Source organism: Eumetopias jubatus, unplaced genomic scaffold, assembly GCF_037043125.1.
Source record: "Eumetopias jubatus isolate StellerSeaLion01/CBP00866 unplaced genomic scaffold, mEumJub1_p1.0 scaffold_9, whole genome shotgun sequence".
Taxonomy (NCBI): Eukaryota; Metazoa; Chordata; class Mammalia; order Carnivora; family Otariidae; genus Eumetopias; species Eumetopias jubatus.
In genome coordinates, this window is record NW_028274815.1 from 32,791,059 (window position 1) to 32,805,959 (window position 14,901).

Below are 14,901 nucleotides of genomic sequence, written 5' to 3' on the forward strand. Positions count from 1 at the left end.
GGGAGGGGTGGGAATAACCCTGGGCACCAGTTGCACGGAGCGCAAGTGAGCTGGGGGCAGGGATAAATGACAGGGGTCTAGAACCTGGGTTTGATTACAGGGAAGCCAACGGTACGTTCTTGGATTGAGGCAAGACAGAGCCAGATGATGGAAACCTCAGGCTTTATTGCTCTCAGGGACCACGAGAGATTTTCTCATCTTCTGTTTGCTCCAGTGTGGAAGTTGGTACATTGGCACAGCATTGAAGCGATCTAATAAACAGTTATGGGGCATTTACTAGGTGCCGGCTACTTTATTTTTAAATAAATACATAATTCTACAATAAATACATAATTACTTTATGGGAAGTAAAACTGTGTCCCACTTCGAGTGATCAATGTAAAGGAACATATGAAGTGCACGATACTGTAAATGATAGGTGGATATAACAAACATCTTAAAGGTTTTCATATTCTCCATTACAGATGGGCAACCGAGGCTCCAGATCTTCACACAGCAGATTTCTCCAACAGTGGCCCGAGGGTGGGTTGGAGGGTGGAGAGAACAGTGGCAAGGAAGCCAGTTGGTCACCTGTTCAGGAGTGAAGTGATGGGAGTCTTGCCCTGAGCTTGAGCGGAGAGGGCACACGAGAACCCTTGGTTATACACCTGTTCAGGCAGGGGTTGCACGTGTCTGTTTCTCTCTCTGTACCCTCGGGTTAATCTGCGATGCACATTTAGGGTGCAGATTCCTAGCGTGTGGCAATAGTTCTGTATGGTGAATGTGAGCAGATGCCAAGAGATATTTCATAACCAGATGCTGACATTTCTTGAGTGCTTGGACTGGCTTCATCCCATGCTAAGTCCTTGAATGACCTCTTTCCTTCCTCACAATAACAGAATAAAGTATCTGCCATTCTTTCCCCTCTTTTACAGATGAGGGAACAGAGGCTCAGAGAGGTTAAGTGATTTGCCAAAAGTCACACAGCCGGGATTCAAATCCAAGTCTGACTGACTGCAAGGCCGTTAGCCACCACACATATTGCCTTGTCATTGACTGGTACACAATGACTTTTTAGAGCATCTTCTGTTTCTCACGTTTCTCCCTCATTTAACCTAAGTATGGGTTTCTGTAACTTAGCATAGAATTCGATTCATCTCTCTAAGCACCAGAAACAATAGAAGTTCACCAGACCATAAGCCCCATTCCTAACCTCCGTGCGGCATATTTATGTGTCTTCTTCTGTGGTTTATATCATCATTAACATGGTTCTACTTGGCCCTTTAAGAAGCTAATTAATCACTAAATATAGATCACAACTTGTTCTTTTCAACCCTCTGCATGTTTCTTCCCCCCATTGTGTGATGCCATCTGGTGCTATGAGCTCATGCTTTTTTGTGTTCCTTTTCAGGGAGCCAGATATATTGCTCTCTCTACCCAGAAAGCCAGTTGATTTCAAAGTTTGCATGCACGGCTTTGAAAAAATTTGAATCTAATGCCTCCTTGTGGATTTTCACAGTATCACTCTTGAACAGAACACCGCATGGAACTTCTCTGTCTTTACCATCATCCCTGTATATGGGTACACTTGTCGTTTCATCAAAAGGACCTCATTTGTCTTTGGCGAGCTGTCAAGCAACTGCAGGTCTTTTCCTGTGTGATTTTTGTCAAATTTCATTTTGTCACTTTAAAGTGTATGCTGTAGGAAGCCAGACCTTAATAAAATACTTGCTCCTTCGAATCTGTCCGACTTTTTGCTATGGCAGCGGAACGAGTCCTTAAGAACAAGGAACTCACACGGCTAACGGCGCAGGCCTCTGACATTGCTGCTGATCTGTCCTTCACTCCCGCTTTCTCTTCTAATTCTGCCTGGAGCCTCTAATCATCTTCCAAGGGAGTGAAGCGCAGGAGCTGTAGACTGTTTTCTTGCCAACTCAGCTGAGATGCTCTGGGCTCGCCACCGGGCTCCCAATCTGTGGGATTGTGCAGGACTGCTTGTTACCATCCAGTTCAGACCTTGCCACTCTCCACACTCCTTTCTCTTCTCATTTCAGAGCTCTTGGCAGTTTAAATTTAGCCTGGGAGCCTAGTGGGGAAGGAAAGGTAATTTGGCTCTGTGTGTGCGGCTTACCTCACTCCTGGCACATGCCGGATGCCCCCTGGGGAAGCAAGAGAGAGTTGGCCGGCTGCCTACCTCCTTTTCTGCTGTCTTCCTCCTGGGATCATGCCTGTTCCCAGCAAGGGGCAGAGGAGAGGAGCCCTGAGAATGTCTGCAACGATGTAAAAGGAACCATACATTTCCCTAGCACAGAACTTGTTCTGGGGCCAGCCCCTCGGACTCTCAGAGATCAATTTCTCCCCGGTCCACACCCCATTTCCAGCCATAAGCAGCTTCTGTGAGATGTAGGTAGGATGAAGTTACTGAGTCAGCCATAGAGCCAAGCCAGTCTCCAAATAACGTTATTGAAAGGTGTGGATAATGTATAGACAGAAGCCTCGATTACGTATCAGCTTTGTTTCCAGAAGAGTGTATGTTGTTACTAAACTGAAAAAATGTGTTTTTCACTTCACATTGATAGTTTGCTTAATAACTACAGTTCTAACCGCCCACAGAATTAAGATGCATTTCTAAAAGATGAGGATTTCTAATTTTCCTGACTGAGTAGTATACAAAATTTGGGTAACAGCTCACGTGTTAAAGCTTGGTTACTACTTTGCACTGTGGCCTTATGCTAGTTGCTTAACGTCTCTGAACTTCTGAGTTTTCTACCTACTTAATGGAGTGAATCATACTTTATTTTTCTTAATCTGGTTCGTAGGGTTGTGGGTGAATATCAGATAGATTTTGTCAAAAGTTTTTTCTGCATCTATGAGATGAGCTTGTGGTTTCTGTGCTTTATTCTATTGGTGAGGTCTATTATACGAATTGATTTTTGTACGTTGAAGCAATCTGACATTCATGACATCAATCCCACTTGGTCATGATGTACAATCCTTTCTCTGTGTTGCTGAATTCACTTTGCTAGTGTCTGTTGAGGATTTTTACGTACCTATTCATAAGGAATATTTTGAATTATTCTTTACTTGTGATATTTTGGTTTTTGTATTGGGGTAATACAGGCCTCCTACCATGATTTGGGAATTCTATTTTTTAAGATTTTATGAATGATTGTTAATTCTTTAAATATTTGGTAAAATTTACCAGTGAAGACATATGGTCCTGGACTTTTCTTCATTGGAAGATTTCTTTTTGAAAGATTTTATTTTTAAATAATCTCTATGCCCAATGTGGGCCTCAAACTCACAACCCCTAGATCAAGAGTGGCATGCTTTACTGGCTAAGCCAGCCAGGTGCCCCCACATTCAAGATTTTTAATAAGTTATTTACTAACTCAATCTCTACCTATTATAGATCTATTCAGATTTTCTAATTTTTCTTGAGCCAGTTATGGTGGTTTGTGGCATTCTACAAATTTTCCATTTCATCTGTATAATCTAATTTGTTGGCATATAATTTTTTCATAGTATTCTCTTAAACTTTTTTTCCCCATAAGATTATTGGTAATGTCCTCTGTTTTATGCCTGATTTTAGTAACTTGAGTCTTCCCTTTCTTTATCATGGTTAGTCTAACTAAAGATTTGTCAATTTTATGTTTATTATTTTTTAAAGGTTTTATTCATTTGAGAGAGAGAGAGAGAGAGCATGAGCTGGGGGGAGAGGCAGAGGGGAGAGGGAGAAGCAGACTCTCTGCTGAGCTGGGAGCCCAATGTGGGGCTCGATCCCAGGACCCGGAAATCATGACTTGAGCTGAAGGTAGATGCTTAACCATCTGAACCACCCGGGCACCCAAGATTTGTCGATTTTATTAATCTTAGTGCCAATTTTTGGTTTTGCTTATTTTGCTATTCTCCATTTCATTTATTTCTACTGTAATTATATAATCTCTTTTCTTCTGCTTAGGGTTTAGTTTGCTTTTCTTTCTTTAGTTTCTTAAGGTAGACAGTTAATGATTTGACATCTTGTTTTTTAACGTAGGCATTTGCAGCCATAAATTTTCCTCTAAGCAGGTTAGTGTCATCCCATAAATTTTGGTATGTTGTGATTTTGTTTTTTGTTTTCATTAAGGTGCTTTGAAATTTCTCTTGTGATTTATTTTTGGACCCATTGGCTGTTTAGGAATGTGCTACTTAATTTCCACAAATTTGTGAATTCTCAAACTTTCTTCTGTTCATTGTAGGATGGTCAGAGAACATACTCTATATGACTTTAATAATTTTAAATTTATTGAGATTTGTGGTCTATCCTGGAGAATGTTCTATGTGCACTCAAAAAGAATGTGTATTTTACTCTGGTTGGCTGGAGTGTTCTATAGATGTCTATTTTGTCTATTTGTTTTAGAGTGTTGTTCAAGTCTTCTGTTTCCATATTGGTCTTCTGTCTAGTTGTTCTACCAGATTGAAGGTGGGATATTGAAGTCTCCAACTATTATTGTTGAATTATCTATTTCTCCCTTCAGTTTTTGCTTCCCGTATTTTGGGGGCTCTGTTGGTGGGTAGGTGCATCTGTTTACAGTTTCATAAATTCCTAGTGGATTGACCCTTTTATCATTCTAAAATGCCTTTGTCTCTAGTAAAAATTTTTGTCTTGAAGTTTATTTTGTCTGGTGTTAGGATAGCCGTTCCTATCTCTCTTTTGGTGATTGCATGGTGTATCTTTTTCTATACTTTTATTTTCAACCTATTTGTGTCTTTAAATCTAAAGTGTGTCTTTTATGGACATTATATACTTGGATCATGTTGTTTTATTTATAATGCCAATCTCTGTCTTTTGATTGGAATGTTTGATCTGTTTAGATTTAATGTAATTACTCGTAAGGGAGGACTTACATCTGCCATTTTGCTGTTTGTTATCTGTGTGTTCCTCTATTCTTCCATTACTATTTTCTTTTGTGTTAAATAAATGTTTTCTAGTAATCTTTTAAATTCCCTTTTGTTGGGGCGCCTGGTGGCTCAGTTGGTTAAGTTTGTGCCTTTGGCTCAGGTCATGATCCCAGGAGCCTGGGATCGAGCCCCACATCAGGCTCCCTGCTTAGTGGGGAGCCTGCTTCTCCCTCTCCCTCTGCCATTCACTCTGCTGGTGCTGTCTGGCTCTCTCTAGCTCTCTGTCAAATAAATAAATAAAATCTTAAAAAATATATTAAAAAAATAAATTCCCTTTTGTTTTATTTTCTATTTATATTTTCTGTTATTTTCTTAATGGTTACCCTGTGAATTACAATTAACATCTTAATTTATAACAATCTAGTTTGGGTTAATACCAACTGAATTTCATTTGTATATAAAAGCTTTGCTGGTTTATAGCTCCATTCCCTCTCCTGTCCTTTGCACAGTTGTTATCATACAAATTACATTGTATGGTTCCTCAACATAGTTTTTTTTTTTAAAGATTTTATTTATTTATTTAATTGACAGAGAGAGAGAGAGAGACAGCAAGAGAGGGAACAAGCGGGGGGAGTGGGAGAGGGAGAAGCAGGCTCTCGGCTGAGCAGGGAGCCCGATGCGGGGCTCCATCCCAGGACCCCGGGATCATGACCTGAGCCAAAGGCAGATGCTTAACCGACTGAGCCACCCAGGCGCCCCTCAACACAGATTTATAATTACTGGTTAATGCTTTGTGTCTTTTAAATCAGATAGGAGAAAAAAAAGTTACAAAAAACACAAACAATACATTTATTATACCTCAATTTTTCCTTCATTTCTGAAGGATGACTTTGCTGCATATAGAATTCCTGATTGATTATCTTTCTTTCAGTGCTTTGAATAAATCCTCTCACTCCCTTCTACTTCCATAGTTTCTCATGAGAAATCATCTTCTATGCTTTCGAGGAACCCCTGTATGTGATAAGTTGCTTTTTTTCTTGCTTCCTTCACAGTTCTCTCTTTGGCTTTCAGGAGTTTGATTATGATGTATTTGGGTGTGGCTTGCTGTGAGTTTATCTTATTTGTAGTTCATCAAACTTAGATGTAAGAATGTATGTTTACATCAAATATTTTATATTTATTTCATCAAATATTCTTTTTGCCCCTTTTTTTCTTTTCTCCTTTCTGGGATTCTCATTATACTTACGTTGGTTTGGTGGTGTCGAAGATCTCTGTAGCTCTGTTTATTTTCCTCACTCTTTTTTCCTCATTTTCTTCAGACTGGATCATCTCAACTGACCTATCTTCAAGTTTGCTGATTATTTCTTCTGCCCCTCTAGTGGATTTTTCATTTCAGCTATTATTCTTTTCAGGTTCAGAGTTTCTATTTGTTTTTTTTTCTTTGTATACTTTCTATCACTTTACTAATATTCTCTCTTTGATGAGACATCATTCTCATGCTTACCTGTAGTTCTTTGGATATGATTTCCTTTAGTTCTCTGAACATATTTTAAGCAGCTGATTTATTGTCTTTGTCAAGATAAGTCCAACATCTGGGTTTCCTCAGTGATAATTTCTACTGGCTGGCTTTTTTCCTCACGCATGGGCCATATGTTCTTGTTTCTTTGTATGTTTTGTACTTTTCTATCAAAAACTGAGTATTTAAAATAATATTATGTAGCAACTCTGGAAATTAGATTCTTCCTCCTCCCCAGGGTTTGTTATTGTTTTGTGTTGCTGCCATTGGTTTTTTAGTGTCTTTCTTTAACTAATTCTATAAAGTCTGTATTCTTTGTCATATGTGGCCCCTGAAGTCTCTGCTTGACTAGCTTTGTGTGTAGCTAATGGACAGAAATGTCCTTAGCTGCCTGGAACTTATAAGTCCCAGTCTTTGCTAATGGGCTCTGTGTGTTTGTTGGACATGTCTTTAACTCTGCCTTAGCCTTCACTCCCTGCTTACATGGAGCCTCAGGTCAGCCTGAAGATGAATATCAAGTGGAATGACAGTTTTGAAAAATACAAATGCAAGCTATTAATACATTTGCAGCATGTTATCTGCTATTATTCTCACAGAACAGATTGTTTGTTCTTTGTAAGCACAGGCATTTTCTGTCTTATAAACACCTAACTCCTATGCCTTAGACCACATAACCACTGCCATGCATAGGATTCAGGCTGAATCATGGGACTCAGGAGATTTCAGGGGGAAAATAAGCCCATATTTATTTATGCAATAAAAGCATGGGTTGGGAGGGAGGGTGGGAGAAGGTACCAGATAAAGCAATGGGTACACCTGTCCATTTCAAAATATTGCACATAGGCCTGGGCATGCAACCAGAAAAGGTAGAGAGAATTTTTTTCTTTCTCCTCTCTACTTTTATTTTTATTTTTCCCCCTCTCTACCTATAATATTATTCTTTCTCTTGGGGCCCAGAATTTAGGTCAGCAAAATTCGTATTAAGGAAATACATCAGCTGCTCTGGGGTTAAATAGGCTCTTGAGGTTTGTCTGGTAACTGAATCACCACCTAAACCACCAACCAGAAGGTTGTCCTAATGGAATGATGTCTTCCGGTTTCCAAATAATATACTTCCTGATGAACTTTTTGATGCAACCTGTCTGAGAGCTTGAGATTGGATTGAGTTCAGACACATGTAATTTGTCTGGGTTAACTTAAAATTTTAAATCGATTTCCCCCAACCATCTCTATACTTTAAGGCCATTTCTCCTTGTGGAGTTTTGTGTTTAGTTAATACAAACTTAGTGTTGAAGAACAATTAGGAGAGTTTAGATCCTTATCAATTTTAACACATTCAAAAGTGAAACATGATTTAAAAAATTATGTCATGTTTTAGGTGTTTCCTGCTCTGATTTGTCTGTATTACTGAGGGTCATCAAGAGATTCCTATCCCGGGACACCTGGGTGGCTCAGTTGGTTAAGAGATTCCTATCCCTTCCCCCATTCAACCCAGTTTAGGATACATTACTCTGCCGTAGGTCTCCAGAATTGTATTACAAATGCCCAGACTAGTAAATCGCATTTCTTATTTCCTTCAAGGTATTGCACAGAGATGCACGGCTATCAAGTACCACTTTTCTCAGCCAATCCGCTTACGAAACATTCCTTTCAATTTAACCAAGACAATTCAGCAAGATGAATGGCACCTGCTTCGTGAGTATTTCTGGGAAGGGGTCAGAGAGGAAATGGTGTCTTTCTGAACAAAGAGTATTCCCACCAGCCCTCTCAGGTTTGAACCAAGAGATGTTGTGCTGAGCTTTTGTGGGCCTGTGGGCCCAATCCAACTTGGTCAGAGACTCTGAGAGTCATTTCACTATGCTGCGGTCAAACTTGTTTACAGATGGAATGTGTGAATATCAGTCCTGAGGCTTTGTGAGACAGGGCAGTGTGTGTTTCTGCCCTGGCGGCATCTGTACGCAAATGGCCTCCTGCATCTTTTCTTTACCAAGTCATCGGGTGCAAGGACCTGCTCTGCCACTTATCTTAGTAAACCAAGGAGATTATACTTTAGGTACTCTGTTTTGTTTTGTTTATACAATATTCATTTTAGCCACCATGTCTATCTCAGGCCTTGGTATTTCTGCTAAAATGTCTTTATGAGTGTGTATGTTGTAATTTTCTCAGAGGATGTCTGTCATTAGAGGATATCTCGATGATGGGAACTGCTCTTTTTCACTGTCAGGAAAATGTGAAAATCTAGAAAGGATCATGCAGTGTGACACTAAAGAGGGCCGATATTTACCTGAAAATTGTTGATTCATGCTGCCTGGTGATAGATGACTCAGGAAAGCAAAAAACTAGACCCTAGTCAGAGGTCGACGTTGTCATTTTCCAATGAAATAAGCAGCAAGGACTTTGGGGATCTTGTTTGGTGACCAAAGCCGCTGCAGAAAACCAAGCAGAATCTCATTTTGTGAGGAAGTCTCTGCAGATCAAAAGACTGTTTTGAATCTCAAACATATACATGAAAGCTCTTATGATACTGCTTTAGCAGTGGTCTCATGCTATACATATTAGGATTGGCAAATTTAGGACTTGGAAAGTCATTGCCTGAAATGTGGTTTATTTCTTAATGGTATGACTTCCTGAAAATTCTTTCTTGTTGGCTGATCTTAACAAGCATTTCTCAGCAGATCTGAGTTAGTTTTGTGTAAGTGTTCTTATGTCTGAACTCTTCAGGAGCATCTTTGGAGTTCTTTGTCTTAATCAACAGTCCAGAAAGCCCCGTAGTCACTGGTTTTAAGTCTGGTGAGAAAAGATCAATATAGGAGCCTGAGAAAGAACCTTGCCTCTTTACTGGAGGAGTTTGTGGCTTGCTGTTGCCCAGCAAGACAGTATTTGAGCGTTCTCTTTATCTTTTTTGAGGTTCTTACAGAAAGACATTTTCAGTATTTGCATGCATATGCTCTTTCTAAAAAAGTCACATTTGGGGATCTGTACCAGGTTTACCAGATAAGCTTAACATGTCTGGTACTAGTGCAAATCCCATCTAGATTATATCTGAACCTAGTGCCTTTTCATGGTCATAGACAATAGAATTACTACTTACACCACAGGGAATTTAGGAAGTTGAGACAACAATGGCTGACCTATTTTGACGTTTCCTCTGCTCAGATGTGGATGTCGCAAAATGACTTATCCTCTTAACATTAAACTCAGCCCCTTTAAATGATCACAGCCCCTGGCCCTTGGCCTGAGGTGCCTCCTCTTCTAGGCAGCGATGCTCTGCTTTCATTTAGATGCTCTGAGCTGGAAATGAGAAGCCCCTTTAAAAGAAAGGAATGGTCCATGTGGGCCCAGAGCTGTTGACTGGCCTCTGGGGCAGCTAAGCTATGCTTGGGATCTACTATTTTAAGAAGGGTCGTAGACATTTAGCTAACAATTTTTAAAATTCGATTTGTTAAAAAAAAAAAAGGGAAGGAAGGAAATAGAAAAATAGAAGAAATTAAATAGCAGAGGGTGGGCAATCAGAGTGCTGCTTTAGGGTAGCAATCAGAGTGAAAATATGTCCGGGTCCCTGTCGTTGGTGCATGTCTTGGTTTTGCCTCAGAGCTGGGGGAGGGGCTGGGCTTCTGGCCTAAAGATCGTGATTGTGTCTTTGTGACAAAGACAAATAAGATAACTGGCACCTATGGCGCTCGGGTAAAACCGTATTTCACTGCAGCATACCTTGTAGGCCCTTTCTCCGAAGCCAGATTAAGTGTAGCCACTTGCAGCGGTGGTAGGTGACATTCCCGTTGCTCTTTTGAGGAAAGAGAAGATATTTCACTCTCTGTTTCCTAAGTAACTTGCTATCCATGACCCAAGTTGATCTGGGCACCGTTCTCTGCTCTGCTCTGCTCTCTGCGTGGTCCAGACTTCTCCGTGCACGCAGAGAAGGTAGACTCTGACCCCATCTGTCCTCTGGTGGGAGACCTGGGAGACTTCCCTAGACCACCCCAAGCCTGCAGACCCCAGGCCTGCTTGTGCCACTGACTAGTGTTTACCATGTACACCAAGCTCTTCATTCTCTAGTTTTCAGTAACTCTGCTGTTTCTCCTTCCCATTCCGAATGTCTGTGTTTCGAGAGTAGACCTGAGAAGAATCACCGCCGGGTTCCTGGGCATGGCGGTGGCTGTCCTGCTCTGTGGCTGCATCGTGGCCACGGTCAGTTTCTTCTGGGAGGAAAGCTTGACCCAACACGTGGCCGGACTCCTTTTCCTCATGACAGGTACGCTGAACACCTAAGACCCCTCAGACCCCCCCTCCGGGCAGAAGGGAAGGCTGCTCTGCATGCAGCCTGCTTCGCTCTGCTCATTTTGCTTTCACTTGTGAGAAAAGCAGCCAGGGGCCATTTGGCTTTGGTGGGTGATACAGAATTTAAAGAGAACAGCAGTGTTCCTAATACGGGCCTGGTTTCTCCACTCTGGCCCTAGCCTTGGCCTGGACTCTTGGCAAGCTCTGGCCATTGTTTATCAGGAGCTCGCCATGAGAGAGAGAGAGAGAGAGAGTGAGAGAGAGATCAGCACAACCACCCCCTGGGCTGGAAGTCAACTCAAAGTACTTCTCTTAGTGATGGTGTCTTTGGGGTCATTTTTACACACAAAACATTCATTCATTTCACTCCACAGATAGATTTTGAGGACTCACTATGTACCAGGCACTACTTTAAGTACTAGAGACACAATGAGTAAGGCAGACAAAAATCCTTCTCCATTTTCATCGTGGGGAGACAAGAACTTGTGATAGTAATAAAAGCTTTGAGGAAAACAAACAAGGTGGATTAGGGGGCTCGGGGAACACTTGCTGAGGTGGCAATTTCCCTGCCAAATCGGGAAAAGCAGCCAGCCCTTGGGAGTGTGCTGTGGGGTGAGCCAAGCCCTACGGGCAGGGATGGGTTGGTGTATTTTGAGCCACAGAAAGAAGACCAGTGTGGCTGGAGGGCAGGGAGATGCACAGTGGCTTGGATTTCAATCTAAGGGTAATGGAAGCCACTGGTGTTTTAAAAAGATTTTATTTATTTATTTGGGAGAGAGCGAATGAGCGGTGGGGGAGAGGCAGAGGGACAAGCTGACTCCCTGCTAAGCACGGAGCTGGGCTTGACGTGAGGCTTGATCTCAGGATCTTGAGATCATGACCTGAGCCAAAGTCAGACATTTAACCCACTGAGACGCCCAGGCGCCCCAACCACCTAGAGGTTTTAAGCAGAAGAGAGACTTGACCTTAAAGCAGGGGATTGGAAAGGGGGTGGTGTGTGGAGACATGACTGTGGTCTTTTTGATTAGCAAGTGAAGGAGTCAGGAGCTGAGCTGACAGCTAACACTGAAGGTGGCTACAGGGAAGAAATCTTTTTTCCTTCTGCTCTTTCACCAAAAAAATTAATGTACTGGTGATTAGCGAATGTCAAATGAACAGTTTCACAAGCATACTCAGTATCAGAGCTAATATCACTTTGGATACGTAGCCATTTTGAACAAGCCTATTTCTGCTGCTTTGGAGTTCCATTTTTCAAGTGCCCATGACTGGGTTTGCTAGCACTTCTCACTTAATGGCCCCTCACTCACATCCACTTAACTGGAGGCAGCAAGACCTGACATCATTGGCTGACACCATTTTCTGTCTGCCTGTCTTTCAGGGTTGACAGGTAGGTGGCGCTTTGCTTTCTGGTCAGCCAATCTGAGGCCTGAGTAACCCAAGTCACAGGCAGAGACCCTTCCTTCTAACTGCCATGGGCCCCTCTCTCGCCCTGTGAGTAACATGGGTCATCGTTGTAAGCACCCTGACAGAGCATTCAGAAATCACATGGCCCCCGAAGAGTCTCAGCAGAAAACCAACGTAAGCTCTTCACATTTTGGTGACTACGCTAGGACTGTAGCACAAGGAGGCTAAAATTCTGGTTCCTGAGGTTTTGGAGGAGGATTCGAACCCTCGACCCTAGCCATTGGGTGCCTCATTTAAAACCCAAAAGACAGAATGAGTGGGTCAGGGTAGCAAAGAAGCAGAGAGGCCTGTTTCTGCCCAGAAGTTTCCTTTAAGCCGCGGCTGGGGCATCACAGTCATTAGAAATCTTGTCCATTTTCTTCCTGCCCCCTACTAGCTGAGCCCCCATTTTCCTGACTCGTGTCCTGGTGTTTATCAGAGAACTGCAGATTCACTGACCCCCAACCCTGGAAAGGCCTACATCACGTCCCCTTGTCAGGAAAATGAGGGGGGCTATAGACAAGAAAGCCTTAGGGATGGTTTTAAAACATACTTCAATATGGGTAATGCATAAATAATTTAGGATGCTCTTAGATATAAAACAATTATTAGCGGTAAAATAAATCACTGGCCATAAAAGCCAGGGCTAGCGAGAGTTCCTGAGAAGGTCATGGGCCAGTCTGGTTTTAGATGAGAGGAGAGCGGTTTTGGAGTCCTGGGTGGGCACAGAGGAGACCTGCTTGCTTTTGCAGGGAGTGGATATGCTGTGTTGTGCTCATCTGTTCCCTTTCTGTTGGGTTTAGAGAGGTTTGTTTTATTTTTTGCTGTTTTAAATACTGCCTTTACCTTTCCTTTGTAAACACCGGGTAACTACAAGAATCCATTGCCTGAGATAAATTAGCTGGAGGATGTTCACGTGTGGTAGCCGCAGAGGAGAGCAACGAAGGTTTAAAAGAATTGATTTTAATTAAGCAGAAGTGTCTTCAGCAGCCCTTGTCAGCATCTCTCCCACAGATTTCTGATGCTAAACTTAGCCGCTTCTAATGCGCTGGCATCTTCATTCTCCGCCTGAACTTATTAGCCAAACCTTCAATGCAGAGCATCAGTGATGTGACAGTTTGAGATGTTAAAATGGAAACTTTGAAGCAGTCTTCCTCCTTCTGCCTTATTGCTTGCAGACAGCTCTTGATTACCCACAAGTGGACCGGCAGTGCTGGTGCTCGCCCCTTCGTCTCCCGTGGGGCCTCTCAAAGGAACCAGGCTGCCCAGCAAAGCTCAGGGATGGTCAACACCCACGGTCAGCTATCCCTTCCTTTGCTTCAATGCATTAAAAAAACAAACAAAAAACCCAAAATGAACAAAAAACACAAGAAAACCACTATAGCAGATATATGGAATTATCTAGGTTATCCATTGATTATGACCTAAAACCACAGTTCCTGAGTGCCTGAGTTGAAACACTGGGAGCCAGGTGTGTTTTGGAATTCAGGATTTTTAAGTTTCATTTTAGAAAGGTAAATATGGTGCATAGATCTTATATTATCTAACACCCTCAGCAGGGTCTGAAATCAAATCCATTAACATTTCTGCAGCAAAACATATGAATATTCACACGAAGCAGGATCAATAAGGACTATAAATAGCCTCATGTCACATCAGGTCAGGCTTTGCATTAAATAAGATTGCTGCGATCTTTCAGGGAAAGTCGGGATGTTTTTTGGATTTAATAATTTCAGATTGTGGATCTTCTATTTTATTTTTTAAAGTTTTGTCTGTTTCTTGCCTATTCATTTAGGGAAGACAACTTAGGAATGGCTTTTCGAGCAATCTGTGTGAAAGTAGCATGAGGCATTTTTGCTGGAAGAGCAAAGAGACCAGGATGATGGGCAGGCCATCTTTTGAAGGAGTGAAAAAAAAAATCAATGTTTATGCCTTTGGGTGTTGCAGTTGCGTTATTTATCAAGCAGGCTAACCAGGGTGAAGCAGCTCCCACTCCTTTCACACTGTTAAGCACATCAAAGGATGATGGTCAGAAGAGGGGGCCTAGTTACCCTAATTACAGCTCGCCAGTTGGCCACGGGCACCTCGAGGAGTTCAGGGAAGGAAATTGGGTTGATGATCTGGGATGGCTGCATAAATTTACTTCCATCCTGATCCGAAAAGATAGATCCCTTTCAACCCTATAATTCTGCAATATCCTTGTATCTTCTAATTCTGAATATTAGAATTCAAAACCAGTAACTCTTCACTCTTTTGAAGATGTTAACCAGCAATAACCATGACCCAGCCTGGGATTCAAGCTGGGTTGAAGAGTATCAGTGCTGGCCGCAGGGGCTCCTGGCTGGTCAGGGAGTGAGCAGAAGGGAAGGAGAGTCTAGGAGAAGAATGGAGGAGAGGCAACTTCTCTCCTTGTGGATCTTCAGGAAGGATAGTTAGATGTTGAACTTTTTGAGTGTAGGGGTGATACCTTATTTATCTTTTCATACCCCTGCCCCATACCTTGCATTAACTGGATTGCTACTGACAAATGTGCTCTGTTATCTGCCAATAACTTGCTCCCTGGGTAAGTCCTACATGGGGTATTTTGGGATGACTGGATCCTGAGGTTGGTAGAACTCAATGTGTTGTAGAACTCAAGTTTTGTTTGGCAGGTTTGTTGACTCCATGTGCTCAGCACTATTAGGATCCATGTGGAACTTTAGTCTAGGGGGTGTCTACTACCTTGCCCTGAGATGCATTCGGTGAAATGGAATGGAAAGAACACCTGGGGTTCCTGATCACAGCGACGTCAAACCAATCACAGC

The 14,901-nt window shown here is 42.1% G+C and overlaps 1 protein-coding gene across 2 annotated transcripts in view; it reads left to right on the forward strand.

Annotated features, from left to right (window-relative positions):
- Window positions 1–14,901, forward strand: part of TMEM178A (transmembrane protein 178A) — a 46,446-nt gene that overhangs the window by 27,297 nt on the left and 4,248 nt on the right. Inside the window, exons 3-4 of one of the 2 annotated variants that reach the window (XM_088026179.1) lie at window positions 7,954–8,071; window positions 10,491–10,628. In XM_088026179.1, coding sequence (XP_087882305.1) covers window positions 7,954–8,071; window positions 10,491–10,628 — 256 coding nt within the window. The remainder of the gene's footprint in view (window positions 1–7,953; window positions 8,072–10,490; window positions 10,629–14,901) is intronic. The other variant, XM_028117291.2, reaches the window with a different exon arrangement.